This window comes from Humulus lupulus, chromosome 4 (assembly GCF_963169125.1).
Source record: "Humulus lupulus chromosome 4, drHumLupu1.1, whole genome shotgun sequence".
NCBI classification, from domain to species: Eukaryota; Viridiplantae; Streptophyta; class Magnoliopsida; order Rosales; family Cannabaceae; genus Humulus; species Humulus lupulus.
Genome location: NC_084796.1, coordinates 210,130,819 through 210,149,277, shown reverse-complemented (window position 1 = coordinate 210,149,277; position 18,459 = coordinate 210,130,819). Strand labels below are relative to the sequence as shown.

Genomic DNA, 18,459 nt, shown 5'->3' with positions numbered 1-18,459 from the left:
CCTCATCTATAATTGCTCCATGAAGTTCAGCTTCCTGAAAGTAGTTGGTCATCTTGATCAGGTGATCACAAACGTGCTTAGACGGTACCATCCGAGCATTGACATATTTCTTGGTGGCCTCAAAACGAGTATGCACAGACTTTACACCGAACATGTCTTGGAGCTAATCCATGATTTCATAGGCCATCTTGATATTCTCCATCTTTGTATTGAGAGTGTCGACCATACTAGTCAACATGTAGTACTATGCCTTGTTATTGGCCACCTGCCAATGCTCATATTTGTCTCTAACAGTCTTGGTAGCTCCTTCAGCTGGAACTTCTGGGGATTTGCCAGTCATGATGAACATGGCATTGTCACCAATCAACACTATGTTGATATTCTACTTCCACTTAAGGAAGTTTTCTCTAGTGAATTTCTCCATAGAAAGTTGAGAAAGGATGGGATTAAACACAACCATATTTAAAACTATCATGAATGTATTAAGTTGATTGTTGCATTGGCCCAAATAAAACCTATAATTTTATGAATGTTTTATTTAGCATGAATATTTTGATATGCAGTTCCAAGATCATTTAACTGAACTTGAGATTCTATCACAAATGACTGCTCTGGGTACTCCGCAACAAGATGGTCTAGCTGAAGATGTTGGGAAAACTTTTACATGAACTTAATTATTTTCATGCAAATCATATATTAAACACATTATTATTAGACAACCAAGAACATGTGTCTATAATTTAATTTAAACAGAGATAATGATAAGAACACTTACATTATACACAACGGAATGTATTAGTCCTTCCTTCAGTTTCTCTAACCATTGAATCCTTTCTGTCGCAGGGTATCACCAAGAAACTAAACCAATCTACAAATTTCTTCATAGCCTTCCAAAGTTTCCTTAGAATCACCTAGATTAGTGTAATGTCCCAAAATTACCTAATAAGGCTTAGGGCCTTGATTAGGGGGCGAGGATGGCAATATATGGAATTATATGTTTATTTAATATATTTGATTGTGATTATGTGAGTTATATGATAATATAGCTAGTTATGCATGTTTAAGGATATTAAGTATGCATGTAGGCCCGCTTCTTATTAGAAGAGCAACTTTTGTAATTTGGCCCGTTATGGGCATAATTGTATATATGTTCATATATGTGAGAGACCACATTATTATGTGGGTTTATTTGGGTTACTCGGCACAAGATGATCCTAGGGAGCAAGTTTGCGGGAAAGTCACAGCGGGACCCAATACTTGACTCGAGGTGAGTCAAGGGGTATTTTAGGTATTTTGCATTAAATCAGGTTATTGGGTAATTGGAATGAATAATTGAGGACATATTTGGAGTTAGCGAGATTAGGATGGAATACTGGGGATTTTGACCATTTTTCACTCGGGGAGGTTTTTGGTACCCCAAGCCTCGGGATTAGCTTAAGTAAACTTAAGCGTTAATGAAACACAAAAAAACACTCAAAACACACTTCTAGCAGCTCACCAACTGACTCATCCTCTCTCTCCCTCTCTCATTTTCTCTCAACTCTTCTAAGGGAATTCTTTGAGAATTAAGAGGAAATTGTTGGCTGAAGCATGTGAGATTGAAGGCTTATGCTTGGAATTGGATTAGTTACAGCTAAGGCGACTTTAATCACAATTGAGGTAAGTTTTGGACCTTGATTTCCATCGAGGCGCCGGGTGTGAAAGCGCTAAGGAAGGGTAGATCGAGAATAAGGGTTGAGGAGAAGATGGGACGACCCCATGACAGTTATTAGGGAAAAATGGGGTAGGAGGCTCCGGCAGGAGATTTCCTCCATAAACTCCAACTCCATCTACAAATCTAAAAGGGTCACCCTAAGGGTCGCTACATGGTCATTAAGGTCAAGAGGGAAAGGCACTCCGTCTCCCCTCAAAACTAAGTCTATTTTTCTATCTACCACCCAGATTTTACGCCTAAGTTCAGCCATGTGCTCAAGATGACGAATACGGGTCTGACTTAAGGTGTCGTAGTCATGGTGAGGATTGTCCTCGGGGGACTCCGAGTCTAAATACAAGTCAATAAAATCGACCCCCAGAGGAGCGTCAAATGGACCTTCACATGCCATGAGACCTCGTCCCGAAAGCAAAAAGGGTTCACGAATAAATGAGAGGATTGCTACGAAACACAAAAGAATGGGCTCAAAACCTCTAGGCACAAGCACTCTAAATAACCAACTATGAGGTATGAATGAGGGCATGCACCTGGGTTAACTCACGATGAGCTCAGGTCAAAGTACCCCATCCCGACTGGTGCTAATTTGGACCCAATAAACATAAGGAAGAAAGAAAGTATACCTCAAGAAAGTAGAATTGGGCACTGTCGTGCTCAAAAAGAGGTCGAGGGCCAAAAGCACCGTCATGGTTAAAGAGAGGCAAATGGTCGAAAGTACGCGTCTGCACAAACAAAGGAAAAGGATGTTTTAGTCCCTAAGCACCCACATGAATATCGGCATAAAAAAATGAAATGACATAAATAATAAAAAGTGAGGTGGTGAGGAATCGAACTCCTCACCTCTTGAAAAGAGTAAGGTTTCCAAAACCACTAAGCCAAAGAAATAAAGGGTGAAGGATAGGCTAGACATGAAGGGTTATTTATATGGATCATGATCTCATCTTAGCCATTACGTCCAGTGCTTGATCTATGGTCAAAAATGAAGCTAAACACCTGCATTGGAATCCGCGAAGCCAAATAATGGGCTCACACCAAAGCTCAAGCAATAACATGGATCATCAAAAACACCGCCTATGCTTTCAGAACACCATACTGAAGAGTCTACTAGAATGCCTAAAGGCCCTCTCCTAGACTTGGGGGGCAAGTGTGGATGCTGAAAATTCTACACCGGTAAAAGACATGCATCTCATGCATAAGGTCCCTGGGATATCCAAAGAAACCATGTATGAAATCCCTTTTATCCCTCGAAAGGATGCCTGAACCAACCTTGCTCCAAATGGCCACTTCGCCTTAGGCACCCACAATAGCCCCAAACATCTCGCGAGACTTGTCGCCTCACACCAGCCAAAGCGCCTCGCAGCTCACGGGTGCATACGGCACCTCGCACCTCACGGGTGCATACGACGACTCGCAGATGCATATGGCGCCTCGCGCCCACGTGGCCTCGTAGGCGCATGAGGGTCTCGCGCACGCCCTGATGTCACACAACCGCCTCGCGCACCCCAAACATCTTGCAAGCCATCTCACCCTTACCTTGCCCCGCGCATCAGCCGTGCCATGCGCCTCGCGAGACCAGCATCTTGCCCTCACCTCACCACATGCATCATCCGCGCCATGGGCCTCGTGAGACCAGCGTCTCGCCCTCACCTCGCCCCGCGCATCACCCGCGCCATGGGCCTCACGAGACCAGCGTCTCGCCCTCGCCTTGCGCATCACCCACGCCATGAGACTCGCGAGACTAGCGTCTCGCCCTCGCCTCGTCCCGTGTACCAGCCGTGCCATGGGCCTCACGAGACCAGCATCTCGCCCTCGCCTCGCTCCGCGCATCAGCCGCACCATGGGCCTAGCGAGACCAGCGTCTCACCCACACCTCGCCCCACTCATCTGCACACTATGGGCCTCACGAGACCAATGTATCGCCCTCGCCTCGCCCTGCGCATTAGCCGCGCCATGGGCCTCGGGAGACCAGCGTCTCGCACTCGCCTCGCCCCAAAAATAGTCGCGCTATGGGCCTTCCGAGACCAGTGTCTCACCCTCGCCTCGCCTCGCCTCGCTTATCAACTGCGCCATGGGCCTCGCTAGACCAGCGTCTTGCCCTCGCCTCGCACCTCACATCAGCCGCGCCATGGGCCTCGTGAGACCAGTATCTCGCCCTCCCCTCGCCCCGCGCATTAGCTGCACCATGGGCCTCGCGAGACCAGCATCTCCTCATCGCCTCGCCCTGCGCATCAGCTGTGCCATGGGCCTCGCGAGACCAACGTCTCACCCTCGGCTCGCCCCGCCCATCAGCCATGATATGGGCCTCTCGAGAGATGCCCCACCCTCGACTCGTCATATCTGCGCCACTAGGGGTCGCGTACATAGCGGGCCTCGTTGGAGGGGCCTAACCTCTCCACTTAATATAGGTGCTACTAACGGGGCACCACTCTTACTGTGAGTCTAACAAGAGGTAAGATCAAGGACCTCTTTAACGCACCATTAAGAACGAATTGGGGAAGCCTCCTAGCGATTCATACAAAGTCAGAAGAAATAATGAGCAACCTGACAAACTGATGGGAGCTAAGGCATGGACACAAGGCCCACGCCAAAAAAGTGGGGATGCTAGGAGAGGGGACATGTCCTGTATGTTTCTAACCAGATGTTAGAGTCGACACCACCAGCACCACTACGCCTAGCGCCACTTCTCTGACACTCGTACTAAATAAGTAGTGGAGACATCCCCACAAAATCTGACCATGTACTGGAACCAACACCACTACCCCTGAGACCACTCTCCTAACAAAGTACTTGTGTACCATTTGGTCCCCTGGACCACAATGTATCAGGAGCCATTAGAGCTCACTATAAAAGGAACCCCACTGCCACATGGAAGGGGGTTGGAAAAAACACTGTAGCTGGACACAAAAGAGAAATACAAGTTCTTTCCTCCATTTTTCTTCTGCAACTATTTTCTAAGTTTCTGTGTAGATTTTTGAAGTTCTTCATTTATAAGCATTATACCTTAGTTTTTCTAACTTAACTTCGTTGACGAGTTCTCACCGTTAAAATAAATTAAGTTTTAGATTTTATATATGATAAATGTGATTTTTCTACACTTTAAATATGTATTTTCACATTTATAATCATTCAGTTTTTTTTATGATGAGTAAAATTATTTTTCTAAAAGTGATCAAGAAATTCACTTAGTAATTATAAGTAACGATGATTTTGTCACATTCTTTTATTTTTCAACAAAATTGACATGGGACGATGGTTTTGCATCGTTGTATGGACTCTCGTATGTCGGTTCTAATACTGTCATCCCATGCAATGTCATGTCATGTAAAGCATGAAACGACGATTTAAATAAAAGCTTCATCTCTTGTCGTACATGAGACAATGGTTCCTATACAAACGTTGTCTCTTGTGGTACATGAGACGACAGTTCCTACTCAAGCGTCGTCCTCCTACAATACATGAGATGACAATTTATGTGCAAGCATCATCCCCTGCAATACATAAGACGACAGTTCTTTGGAGACCGACGTCCCATGTAGAATATGGGAGTTTTTTTCATTTCTTTATTTTCATCCACTATATTCATTCATAATTTCCTGTGTAATTAAAACATAGTTCAAACAGAATCAACAGGTAGACAAAATCAATAGAACTCAGTATGTTCAAAATCTAAAAATTATTAAATCAAAATATACACTTGCAATAACTATGTAAGTGCTAACTAAAAACTACAATTATTATATTTTTTAATTATGATTTCAAAAGTTACTCTAGCTATGATTCATCTGCTCAAGAAGCTTGGCTGCCCATTCATTTCGAGTTTCATTAAGTTTGCCAATTGTATACGTATTCTTCCCACCACACTACAAAACAAAAAATAAAAAACTAAGTCAAAAATTAAATTCAATAGAATTGTAATAGTTCAATAATTATAAATATACTTGCATTACTAGTTAGCCATCGCATGGGTGTCTCATTTAAGCAATAGTCCTTCATCATCCTTATGATATAAAAGTCGCACTCTACTGACGATGTTTAATGAGGGCAATTGACTATTTTACAACACATATTTTACTAAATATCTCTCTCCATCTCTCTCTCTCTCTATATATATATAAATATTTTAATATGTAATTGCTCTGTCATGATTGTCTATCCTTTTCCAACTCTAGGAGCCAATAACGTCCTTGAAAGGTCTCCATTTAGCCAAACATAGTAAAGTTCACACGTACACACCAACACACATATTAAAACAAAACAAAAACAATTAAAGATCCAAGTAAAAGCCTAAAACAAATGAGAAGAGAAAAAGACATCATGGTCCAACCAAAACACAAAACATCAATAACATCCCAAAACACATTCAGCAAAAAGAACCATTAAAACAATTGTGTTTCTTTGAGGCATTTTCTTGAACATCTTTTGTGAATTATAAATTGCAGTGAACACATTACTTAACTGAAACCAAATGGATTTGAATTGAAAACAGAGCACACATACACATCCTACACAAACCTATTAAGTTTATTTATATAAATTTTAGCTTTACTCGCAGCCAAGATGAAACTAATGGAAATTAAAAATAAAACTTTTACTCACCTTAACAAGGAGAGACTTTTCTATTGATCTCAAACAAAAAACCCATGTTGTAGCAAGATCATGAGAATATCAACACACATTCTACCATGATACTTGCCATCAAACATCATAATCCTAATTGTCATATAGAAACAAAATCAAACTCAAGTTAATTTTCATAAGTAATGAAGCAAAACATTAAGGAAGACAAATGCACTTGTTTATCAATCAAAATTGCCATAAACAAATTCTAAAAATGGACATAAACTTTAAGTTTGCCAAAACAAGAGCAAAAAAGGTGAGGAAATAAATGGAGCATTGAAAGTAAGAGCAAAAAAGGTGAGGAAATATATGATTATCATATAGAAAATTAGAAGTTAACTACAAACATGTCTTAATGCTCAATCCAAAGATAAATTGAAGCATGTTATTGTTAAGAAAAAAATGTTTTGCCTCAATGGAAATTGATAATAAAATTACAACTCTATGCAATATATTACAAATAAATAATGATTGATTAAATAAGGTTACAACTCTATAACTGAAAATTACAAATAAACAAAGAAAATGAAGAAGATGATGAAGAAGAAGAGAATAGTAAAATACAACTCTAAGCAAAAAAGGTTACAAGTAAACTAGAAGTGTTTGAAACAAAAGAAAAGAAAAGATTACAACTCTTGAACAAGAAATACAAGTAAAAAGAATAAGAGAATAAGAAGAAAACAATACAATAGAAAGAAGAACAGAAAAACAAGAAGCTCTCACTTACACAACCTAAGTGAAGAGGGTTGGGGATCACCAACTTGAACAAGGTTTAAAACCTTTGTCCAAAAGCTTATTTCCCCCTAACTCAAGCACTAAGGGATCTCTCTCAAATATTGGAAAAGCTTTCTGGAATTATCAAGCCTCAAGGTGTTTTTAGCCAAGTGCTCTAATGGATAGAAAATGTTGTATCTTTCAAGTGAGCTATAGGCTCCTATTTATAGAGTTTAGAGACAACCTTTGAATTTCAAATTCCACCAACCCCCATGGTTGTTACCAATGCTTAATTGGATTAATATGGAATTAAAAATGAGATTTGGGAGTTATTTGGGTTTTTTGAGCCGTTCAACAAACATTGAAAAAACTAAAAAATTGGTAAGTTTTGGCCTGTGGCCGCGGCCACTGGTCTCTGTCCCACAGGCTGTGGCCACTGAATGTTGGTGGCCGCGGCCACTGACCAATTTCAGCACAAAAAATGTGTTGTTTTTCCAAACAGTTCCAAACCCTCCCAAATGATTTTGTAACTCCCAAAACACATTATTGGCGTTAAAATCATATCTCTAACAGCCATATCACATATGACTTTATGAAATTCATCTCAATATTGTGTAACAACAATTTTACACAATAAAGGGTAATATTTGAAAGTTACAAATTTGTAACACCAAATATGTTACATTATTTGGATATATCTCATATATCTAAATATTGTAACTCTCTATTATATGTTACAATATATGACACACTTTGTCACATTTATTTAATCTAAAACATTATATTATAATATAATATAATATTACATTATATTATAAAATGAGATCCATTTGAGGTTCCCAAAAGATACATTTCATTTGAATAACATTTCATACATGAGATCCCAAAAGAAATAGAGTTTAAAAGACAGTTTACCAAAATTTCCAGTTTAAATAGTGAACTGGCCTCTCTAAGGGAAAAATAGACATTTGAGGTTCTCCTGTCCTGTACCACTCCTCGGCCGTGGCGGATGATCTGCTTACTATGTACATTCAGCCTTAAATCTCTCAAACTCAGGACTGGTCCACCTTGGCCTTGCCTTTCCCTGCACCACGTAGCATCCGTGAGCCAAGGCCTAGCAAGAAAACAGTAATGCATAACATAAGCGACAACCAACAAACAGATAATTCACAAATCATCAATCAAATATACAACAGTTCATATTGCTCACATAAACAGTGATATCGATCTACAAACTAGTAATCAGTTATTCAGATAACAAACTCATCACAATCATCAGTTTAAACAACAATAAACATATCACACTAAAATTCAAGGTCGACGCCCTTAGGCCGCACCCTCTTATTATTCCACTGACTCTGGCTCTCTTAGGTCGAGCTCAGTGATTATGTACTTAACCTCAGCTACCAGTGGCCAAGCACCGCTCTGTGCGCAAATATTGATTCCGGCACTCTTAAGCCATTTATCACATGTTGCCATGGCATAATACCATCTCATGACATCACATACAAATATAGGGAGCTCTTAGTCCCAACATAATCACATAACCGGGCGCAGTTTCTTACCTTTGATTTCAAGCGCTCTAGTTAACTGAAACGTTCCTCGAGCACGATCCCATCAGAGCCCTAGCGTACACCTAGTCACAAATGTAACATAGAATCCTCATTAACATTCAATTGCGTAACCTAACCTCGGGACCAATCCTGAGCCCTCGAGAAGCCCTAATACCACCAAACGGGGTGGTGGAATCAAACCCTGAGCCCCGGGCAAAAACTCCAAGAGAATACCCAAAAATCCACTTCTGAAGATAGGGTAGCGCTACAAAACCACGAAGTGGGCGCTACAGCGCTACCAGCAGAGACAATAACGCCCAGGAAAACTAGGCCTAGCGGTGTAGCGCCCTAAAGCTAGCGCTACAGTGCTGCTAACAGCACCAAAAACTTCCTCTGAGTTTTCCCTCGAATCTCCCTGAGCCAAAACTCCCTTGAACCCCTCCAAACCTCAACTACACTTCAAAACAAGCCTACCATCCACTACACCTCATCCCACATTGCCCAACAACATCAAATTTGGCCACATGCACCATCAATAAAAGAAACCAAGAATTGAACATAAAACTTAAGAACTCATAAGAAAAACCAGAATCAACCTAGCAACTCTAATGATCAAGCTTAGAAATCCTTACCTTTAATGGGGAATTCAACCCTAGGTTCTCCTCTAAGCCATTCCCACCTTTAGCTCCTCAGTTCCCAAAGCATAATTCCCTTAACTTCCATCCAAAACCCAAGTTCAGAAATCAACTCTAACAAAACTCAGAAAACTCATCAAAACCTTTAAACCTTGCCTCAATTGAGTAGCTAATTCCTGCTAAATCCTCTAGCTTCACCAAGGACCCTAGCCCCAATCTCCAGCCTAAGCTTTCTCTAAGTTACAGCTTCAAAAATCTTCAAAGAGAGTGAGAGAAAATGTGATCGATAAGGAGAGGGAAAAGGAGTCTCTGTTTTTCTTCTTTCTTTCTTTCTGTTTCTAACACATTCTACAAATCCTACTAAGTGTAAAAAGCAGAAAACACCCTTATCTCCTTTTAACCAACAAATGACCATTTTTCCTTCTCATTAAAACCTAAGCCTTTAAACATTCTAAGGGCATTTTGGTCATTTGCTCCCAATTCCCGCTAATTCCTCGAGTGTCCCTAATAATTACCGCTTAAACCCCATCTCCTAATTAATCACCAATTATTTTCCTCAATGTCAAATAGTCTCCATTATATTTCCCAGATTCCCAGAAATACCACCAAGCTCACCCTGAGTCGGGTATAAATCCCCTCCATGACTATTTCGTTAAACCACTCACTAGGATCGCCTAGTGCCACAAGCTGCAAATATATCCACATAATAATGTGGTCTCAACAATTTATCACAGATAATCATGTTTATGCCCTCAACGACCCAAAATTACAGATATGCACTTATAATCTAAGCAGGGCCTACATGCGTACTAATACTCATAATCATGCATCTCATATATCCAAATAATCATATAAGCATGCTTATCACATAATCATGCATTTAATCATTGAAGTCACACATAATCTAGTTATGCCCACCCAACACACTAATCAAGGCTCTTAAGCCTTATTAGTAATTTTGAGTTGTTACAATAATTATGACACTTTGATGAGAAAGAAATTCAAATTAAATCTTAGAGCACAAGTTCTTATACCATCTATAGCCTCTTTCTCATGAAAAGACCAAACAATGTCCAATTATAATCCTTTAGATACATACACTAATTATTTATCAAATTTGTGATTTAATTTGCTTAATTAGAGAAAACATATCTCACACTTTTATTTATCAATACAAATTATTAATGGATAAAGAACCACGTGAATCTGATATGATAAAATAGTTTAGACTATAAAATAGTTCTATACTTTAAACAATAAATTTAATGATTCATGAAATTATTTATTATACTAAATAAGTAAACAAAAATACAATCAGAAAACTAACAGCAAATTTTACATTATTATATATGCATTTACATAATGACTGATAACCTTACATTAACCTTAGAGTATTTAGGATTTAATTAACATTAGATTACAAAATAATAATAATAATAAATATATAAATCTTTTCAACTATTAGTCAAACTATTTAAGCCTATAGTATTAAACTTCTTTAACACTAAAGTTGTCATTTGTAAGTAGGCATATCAACCGAACACATAATTATTAATAGAAATAAACTATAATTCAAAATTTTGGAACTTTTATGTTTAGAAACAAATTAATATCACATATGCATAAGATATACTATCTTCGCTACAAATTCAACATGACAACAACAAAATAGGAGTTTTATGACTACATGTGGAAGACATTGAAAACATTTAATGTCTTCCTTAATAGAAGACGTTACTCTAGGAGCCATCTTATGTGACCATGCGATGACTTCTATGTGGAGACTTTGAATACATTAAACGTCTCCCCCTAGAAGACGTCATAGGGTACCTACGACATCTTCTAAGGGGCGACGTTGAATGTTTTCAAAGTTTCCCCACAAGAGTCATCGTAAGATTTTCTAGTTATAAGAAAATAAAAATTAATTATTTAATATATTAATTATTAAAATAAAATCAATTGAATAAATTTATTAAGGTAATTGATATTATATCTAATTATATGGTATATTAATATACTTGAAATACATATTTCTTTATAAAATATTAATAAAGTGAAATTGAATACATATATTATTAAAATTGATATTACATTTATATAGAAACATAAAAACAAATTTAAACAAATTAAATGAATAGAATATTACACAAAAATTCAAATGAGTCAAAAGGTAGACCATTTGTAATACAAATGAAGCACACTTACAACTAAAGAAAGGCATATTTCAATATTTGTAGTGGCTGGAATACCATATTTCTCATCAACCTCTCTCAAACTCCAAAGTCTCCAAGTTCCCTTGAGCAACACACATACTAATGAACAACTTACACCTTTGTGGTTGATCAAATCACCTCACTAATGACAAAACCTGAATAGCAAAGTTTTTAGTCAACATTGCAAATAACCAAGCCGAATAATGTATAGTAATGTTCATTCTCTAACTTGTATAAAACAAGAAACAAAAACACTAAATTCAAAATAAATGTTTCCAAATGCATAATTAAGTCAGGGAGTTGTAACTTGCTTCCAAATGCAAGTTTTAAAACATTAACTTCCATTACATAACAACATTTTCCTTCACAAACCACAACATTTTCAAACTCAAAGCAGTATTTAACAGATAATTTATAACAAAAACTTAAAATTAAATGTAGAACAGAATAGTTTGATTCTTACATCATAAATATATCCTTAAGGTTGTCAAGCTCCTCTCGAATTGACCCATGAAATGCATCGTAGGTGACAGAGCTGAAATTGAACTATAAAAATAAATGTTAGTATTTTGATAATATGATTTTGGTACTTTATCATAACGTTGGTGACATAATTGTGATAAGGTTATAAAAATATGATTATTTTCAAAAATTTAGTCAATTAAATCCACAACCCCAAAAATTTATAATTATTAGAACTTGGATAATGGTGTATGATATCCTAACATATCTTCTTGCATGAACATACACAAGGGCAGATTATGAGTCTTTGGGTGGTTTGCTTAGTTATAAAGATCAATCAGCGAGTAGTCAAACTTTTCTTGCAATCCTTCAATAATATATATAGATAATTTTAAGTAGATCTTTAGATTGCATATAAAGAGAGAAAAGAAAGAAAAGTAAAACAATCGCTACTCACACAGTGGTATAATATATGTATACATATAAATATATATATAAGTAAAGCTCACTCAAGTACCTATTTGCACACATTCCATATTTAAAGTGATAGGCACAAATTTAAATACTCATTCCACACAAATTTCTAAATGTAAAACTCAAAATGAAATTGACATATTCAAATACTCATTGCACAGTTTTACCCATGCAAATCCAGCCTCGTTTCCAGCCACCTCCACAAGCCCAACCCCCACCCCCACCTAAGCGAGTCCACCCCGTTTCTAGCCACCTCTGCGACCCTAACCCCGTCCTCCATGAACGGCAACAACGAACTTCGCAAGCCCAGCCCTGTCTTGCGCAAATGACAACGTTGAACTCCCGGAGGCAGCTTATAACCTATGTGAATGGCAACGATATGCTCTGTGAGATGGTGCCGAAAGAGAGGTAGAAGAGAAAGAAAAAGAGAGAGATAGAGAGATCGTAGGAGAAAGGGAAGAAGGAGGCGGCTAGATTGTGATAGAGTTGTAAATGTGGGCGGCCCGGCCCGGTCCGACCAACATTTTTCGTGCCTCCGAATAATTCGGGCCGGGCCGGGCCCGTATTTTAATTCGTACTGAGCTGGGCTGACCCATATTTGAAAGAGTAAGCCCAGCACATCCCATGGGCCTGGGCCATGCCATGCCATGCCATGCCGACCCACTTTCCTTATTTAGGCCCACTTTTAAGTCCATTTTATTATTGCCAAAAAATGTGAAGATGAGGAATTGAACCCTCCACCTTCTCTTTAACAATAAATAGACTCACCACCAATCCAAATACATTTTTTTGTTTAAATTATAGTTTTAGATATTTTTATATAATATTTAACAATACTTTGCACAAAATTATATCAAAGATAATTATTAGAATTTGAATATCTAATAATAAATACTAAAAATTTTAACTCACAAATCTTCAAATAATTATAAAAATATAAAATTGAGAAAAATAATAGACTTTTATTATCATTTTAATTAATAGATAATTGACAAATAAAAATTTATTATCATTATTAATGTCAAAATATAGAGTATTTTATCGTGTCGTACTTTCGGGCTAGTTTGTTCGTGATTTCGTGTTGTGCCTTCGGGCTTGTCGTGTCGTGTTGTGCTTAGGCCCATGTCGTGCCATGCCATGTCGTGCCAATTTTCAATTCGTGTGGTGCCTGTCCCAATCCCATTTTTTTCGTGTCGTGCTAGAAAGTCCGGCCCGTATTTATAGCTCTAGTTGTGAGTGGGAAGAAAAGGAAGCTAACATGTGGGGAGAGAGAAAATAAAGTTTTAGAAAAAATAGGGTTTAGTTTTAAAAATAATAATTACTTTTTTTATATAAATATATATATATAAACACTGTAGTAAAGTAATAACTTGATCCAAGTTTTTATATTATATATATATATATATATATATATATATATTACACCTCTCCCTTAAGGAGACTTCACAAGTGTCTAACGTGTTCTTCCGGGAGACGTGTAGTATTTGTCAAATTTCACAATTTTAGCTTCTCCAATATGTTTTAATGACTTATAAATTTAGTCCTAAATAAAAAAATTTAATGTCTCTAAAAATAAGACACTAAAGATCTCTTTAAATTTTTAATATCTTACACTTATTGTGTAAGACATCATAAAAAGTGACTAAAAGTAAAAATTGCTGTAGTGGGTAATAGAAAGTATTTTTCACATTTAACTATATCATCTAAATTGGGTAGAGAATAAAGATAAAAATTAAATAAAACAATATTTAACCATGCATATAATTGAAGTAAGAATTATTTACTTTTTTTTAATTAAAAAATAAGAAAAATATGCCTAAGAAAAATTCAAAGCAATTAATTACATGGAGACATGAGAAATGAGTCTACTCGTTCATAAAAAAGACCCATTCCCATTCCATATCCATTTCTAAAGCACAAAAAAAGTACAAAAACCTCCATATTTATTCACTAACTAAACTATAACTTCATGCTCCTGCTTATATGATAAAATGATAACCAATGAATATCTTAAGATCAAATACATGACCACAAAAAGAGCTACAAGATATTGGGCATCACACTTTAGAGGCAGCATACATGCATATATCCTAACTACATAAATGAAATCAAGTTTAGTCTTTTAACAATTACCTCTTCACCTATCCATTTTCATCTTGTTGATCTTCGGGGCCACTGGTCCTTCTACAAAACAATCACTAAATATTAACCATAGCAAATACAGAAAAAATGACCAGATAATTAAGCCAAGCACCACAACCCCATTCAGTTATCAATTATTATATATATATATCACAATTACATTTCAATTATCAGTGAGAAACTAACAAAAAGAAAAATACTTACCATTCTTCATCTTCTTCGTTAACACAGAGAGAAACAGCCACAACCCCATACCCAGACCTACCACCCAAGACCCCTCTGGGAGACCGAGCCACCCACGACACCTCTGCGAGACCGAGCCACCTATGACCCCTCTATGAGACCGAGCCACCCACCCCCTCCATGAGACCGAGCCACCCACGACCCTGAGCCCATCTTTTGTGCCATTTTCCCAAGACCCCCAAGCCCTTGTTGTTTGCGCCATTTGCCGATGACCGGCCCTCGAGCCCCCACCATTTGCCCAATACCCATCCCCGCCAATGAGCCTGAATCTGGCACAAGGAAGACCACTAGGCCAGACCCACACCTCTTCCCCGTCACCCACGACCTCTCTGCAAGACCAAACCACCCATGACCTCTCCGCGAGACCGAGCCACCCATGACCTTCCACGAGCTCGAGCCCTCCAACCCCGTCCATAGCCCCATCTGCGACCCACGACCCTCCGCAAGTCCGACCCTCCTCGAGGGTAAGTAGATAAGGGATAGAGAGAGAGTTTCAGAGAAAGTGGAGAGAGAGAGAGAGATAGAGATAGGAATTTGGGAGGGATGAAAGAATGGAGAAAGAAAGTGAGAGTAAGGGAGGGGCAGAGATGCAGTTGGGGACCTCAAGACTGGGTCTGTGCTAGAAAAGGAGAAAGAAAGTGAGAGAGAAAGAGGGAGTAGTCGAGGGTCTTGAGGAAGAAGAGAAGTGAGTGAAAGAGAGAGAGAGAGAGAGAGAGAGAGAGAGAGAGTGAATCAGGGATGACGACTGGGAAGAAGTGGAGAGAGAAAAGGAAAACCATTTTTTCTTTTAATTTACTTTGTTTGAATCAAAATATATTTCTTATTTGTTTTATATTTTAGTGTTTTATTAATAAATAATTTAATATAATATTTCATTAATTATTAATATAACTTTAGGTAGTTTGGTAATTTTTAAAAAATGAGTTGACCAAATTTAAATTTAGGATACGAAATATATACGATTTGTAATTACAAGGTATCGAATGAGTATTATTGAAAACATAGGATACCAAGACTATATTTTGATAAAATACAGGGTACCAAATGAACATTTACCCTATATAATATTAAAAAATATATTTCTTTTTATGTAAATTATTTTTTGTTTTACAAAGAAATAAAACACGTATTATTATTTATCAAAATTATAATTTTTTTAGTTAACTTTTTATCTTAATAAATATTATTAATATAATACATATAATTTATTAAAAGTACAATATTATAAAAATTTAACAACTAATTAATATTAATTTTTTTAATGATTTAAATAACTCATTTTCAACTAACACTTATATTTATTAAATTATATAAGAAGATACAAATTTAATTAAACTAATTTATTTTTAAAAAAAATAAAATTTTAGATAAATTAATTTATATAACCTATTTTTAAGTAAAATAATTTAGTATTACAAAGTTACTATTTTGACAAGTTTTATTTCAATATTAACTAATTTTTCTGTTCATTTTTTTTTTAAATAGTTGTTATTAGTTTCAAAAGAGAAAAAGAAAATTAGTTCTATAACATCATAATAAGTAGCATTCTTGAATTTTTATTTTAAAAAAACATATTTTTTTTATAATTATATATTAATTAACTGAATTAACAATTAATATTACAAATTATTATAAAATTATACAATTATTTGAATAACTATTTTTTAAAAAAAAAAACTCATTTTTTGACTAATAGTTATTCTATGTTGCATATTATTAATTTATAATTTTTTATGAATATATTAATATAATATATTAAATTATAATACAAAATACAATTTTATCCCTACTTGATTAAAAATAATGGTATTGGATGAGACACCAATTTACGTAGAAATGTCGTCTCGTGTTAAAAGTAGACATGTTACGATAGTCTTATTAGAATTGCTATCTCATGTAAGTTTTAATTTGTATGATATGACAGTTCAAGAGCTACCGTTGTGTCATGTCTATTTTTGACACTAGACAACAGTTCTACAAAAACTATTGTCTCTCGTGTGTTGCCTAAGTACAATTTTGTAATAGATAAATGAGATTATTATTTTATGAGGAATTAAAAAGGCTAATGAATTATTTTAGAAAGTTAGATTTTTGCAATAAAGTTTTTGAATAACAAATATATGGTTGAAAGAAATGATGAAGTAATAATTAAGTGGTAAATAAATTATGCTTGCTGAATTTTTAGAAAAAAGGCAATGAGATAAGCATCTAGAAATTATCATTTTTAAAACGTTAAATTTTAAGAATGCTCGCATGTATGCATGTTGCATGAAAATGCAATTTTACGTTCAAATATATGCATTTTTTTCAAATACATGATTTTTACTTTGTAACCATGAAGAATTAATAGGTAGAATTAACACTATTCTTTTATGATTTTATGTGAAATTATTGTATGTTTGCAATGGTAGTCCAACTCGTGCAACGCGTGCATGACACATGCACACGTGGGGTATATATGTTGGGCATGAATATTCTTACATGATTCTAAGAGACGAGTGTTTGATTATGATTATAGGCTCGTTGTGAAGTTTTCTAATTTGCTCAAGCCTAAATTAAGGAAGTTAGATAGAATATTCTATGTTTATGCTATGAAATGGTAAGACTTGTATGTTACAACAAATAATGTGTTATGGAAATGAAGATGCTACGTTTTGCTGATAAACCAAGTAATGATATGGAAAAGTAGAATTCTATCTTGATATGTTATGACAAGTATTATGCAACATGTATTTTCTATGTTTTGATGTGAATTAGATTACATGTGCGTGTATGATGAATGAAAAGAAAAGATAGCTAGCATGTTGAATGCAATGCAACAAAGGAGTTACTAAGTATATGACGTAACTCAAAGGGTGGGCGTGCCAAGGTTGTTCAATGACCTGAGATCCTATTTACCTCATAGAGGAGGTTTTACCAGCCCATGTTATACTGGTTACCTCAAGATGTGACATGGACAATAGAGGTGTCATGGTCACAAAGAGTATGTTTATGATGTATGAATGTGATGTATGAATATGATTTCATTTGTGATTATGAAATATGGGTATGATGATGTTATGTATTGCCTTGATTTACGATGTATGTTCTTCTTGTGTTTTTCCTTGATATTGTTGTACTTCCTTACTGGGCTTTTAGCTCACACCCTTACTTTCCCCCTTTCAGGTAAACAATATGGTTTCTTTTTGGCACTCATTGTGATGTGGGGAGTTTTGACATCTGAGTTCTGGTCAACGATGAATGAAGACTCGATGGAATTCGTGCAGAAGTGTGATAAATGCCAGAGATTCTCCAAAATCCCACGAGCAGCCCCTAATGAGCTTAAACAAATGCAAAGCCCATGGCCATTTGCAGTTTGGGGTATCGACCTTATCGGATCTTTGCCCACGGGAAAAGGTGGTGTCAAATATGCGGTGGTTGCCGTCGACTACTTCACCAAATGGGCCAAAGCTGAACTGCTGGCAACCATAACGACCAAGAACGTGCTAGATTTTGTGATAAAAAACATCATTTGTCGCTATGGATTTCCAAGGAAGATCGTCTAGGATAATGGGACCCAGTTTGACAGTGATTTATTCATGGATTTCTGCGAGCGACATGGTATTATGAAGAGCTTCTCTTCAGTCGCTCATCCCCAAGCAAATGGACAAGTTGAAGCAGTCAACAAAATGCTGAAGGATACGCTGAAGAAAAGGCTA

General features: G+C 36.6%; 1 protein-coding gene across 2 annotated transcripts; it reads right to left on the bottom strand.

The window, feature by feature from the left end:
- Positions 1-11,297: 11,297 nt before the first annotated feature.
- Positions 11,298-15,507, bottom strand: LOC133831165 (uncharacterized). Of its 2 annotated transcripts, XR_009892425.1 has the most exons (4): positions 14,723-15,507; positions 14,510-14,560; positions 11,904-11,986; positions 11,298-11,595 (listed from the first exon to the last, which is right to left on the bottom strand). XR_009892425.1 is itself a non-coding variant. In XM_062261371.1 (2 exons), the coding sequence occupies exons 1-2, from the start codon at positions 15,174-15,176 to the stop codon at positions 14,514-14,516; spliced, it is 501 nt and encodes a 166-aa protein (XP_062117355.1). In that variant the 5' UTR covers positions 15,177-15,506; the 3' UTR covers positions 14,190-14,513. The 2 variants fall into 2 exon arrangements, 1 of the variants encoding a protein (XP_062117355.1); XM_062261371.1 differs by lacking the exons at positions 11,298-11,595; positions 11,904-11,986 and having other exon boundaries at positions 14,190-14,560; positions 14,723-15,506.
- Between the last annotated feature and the right edge of the window lie 2,952 nt (positions 15,508-18,459).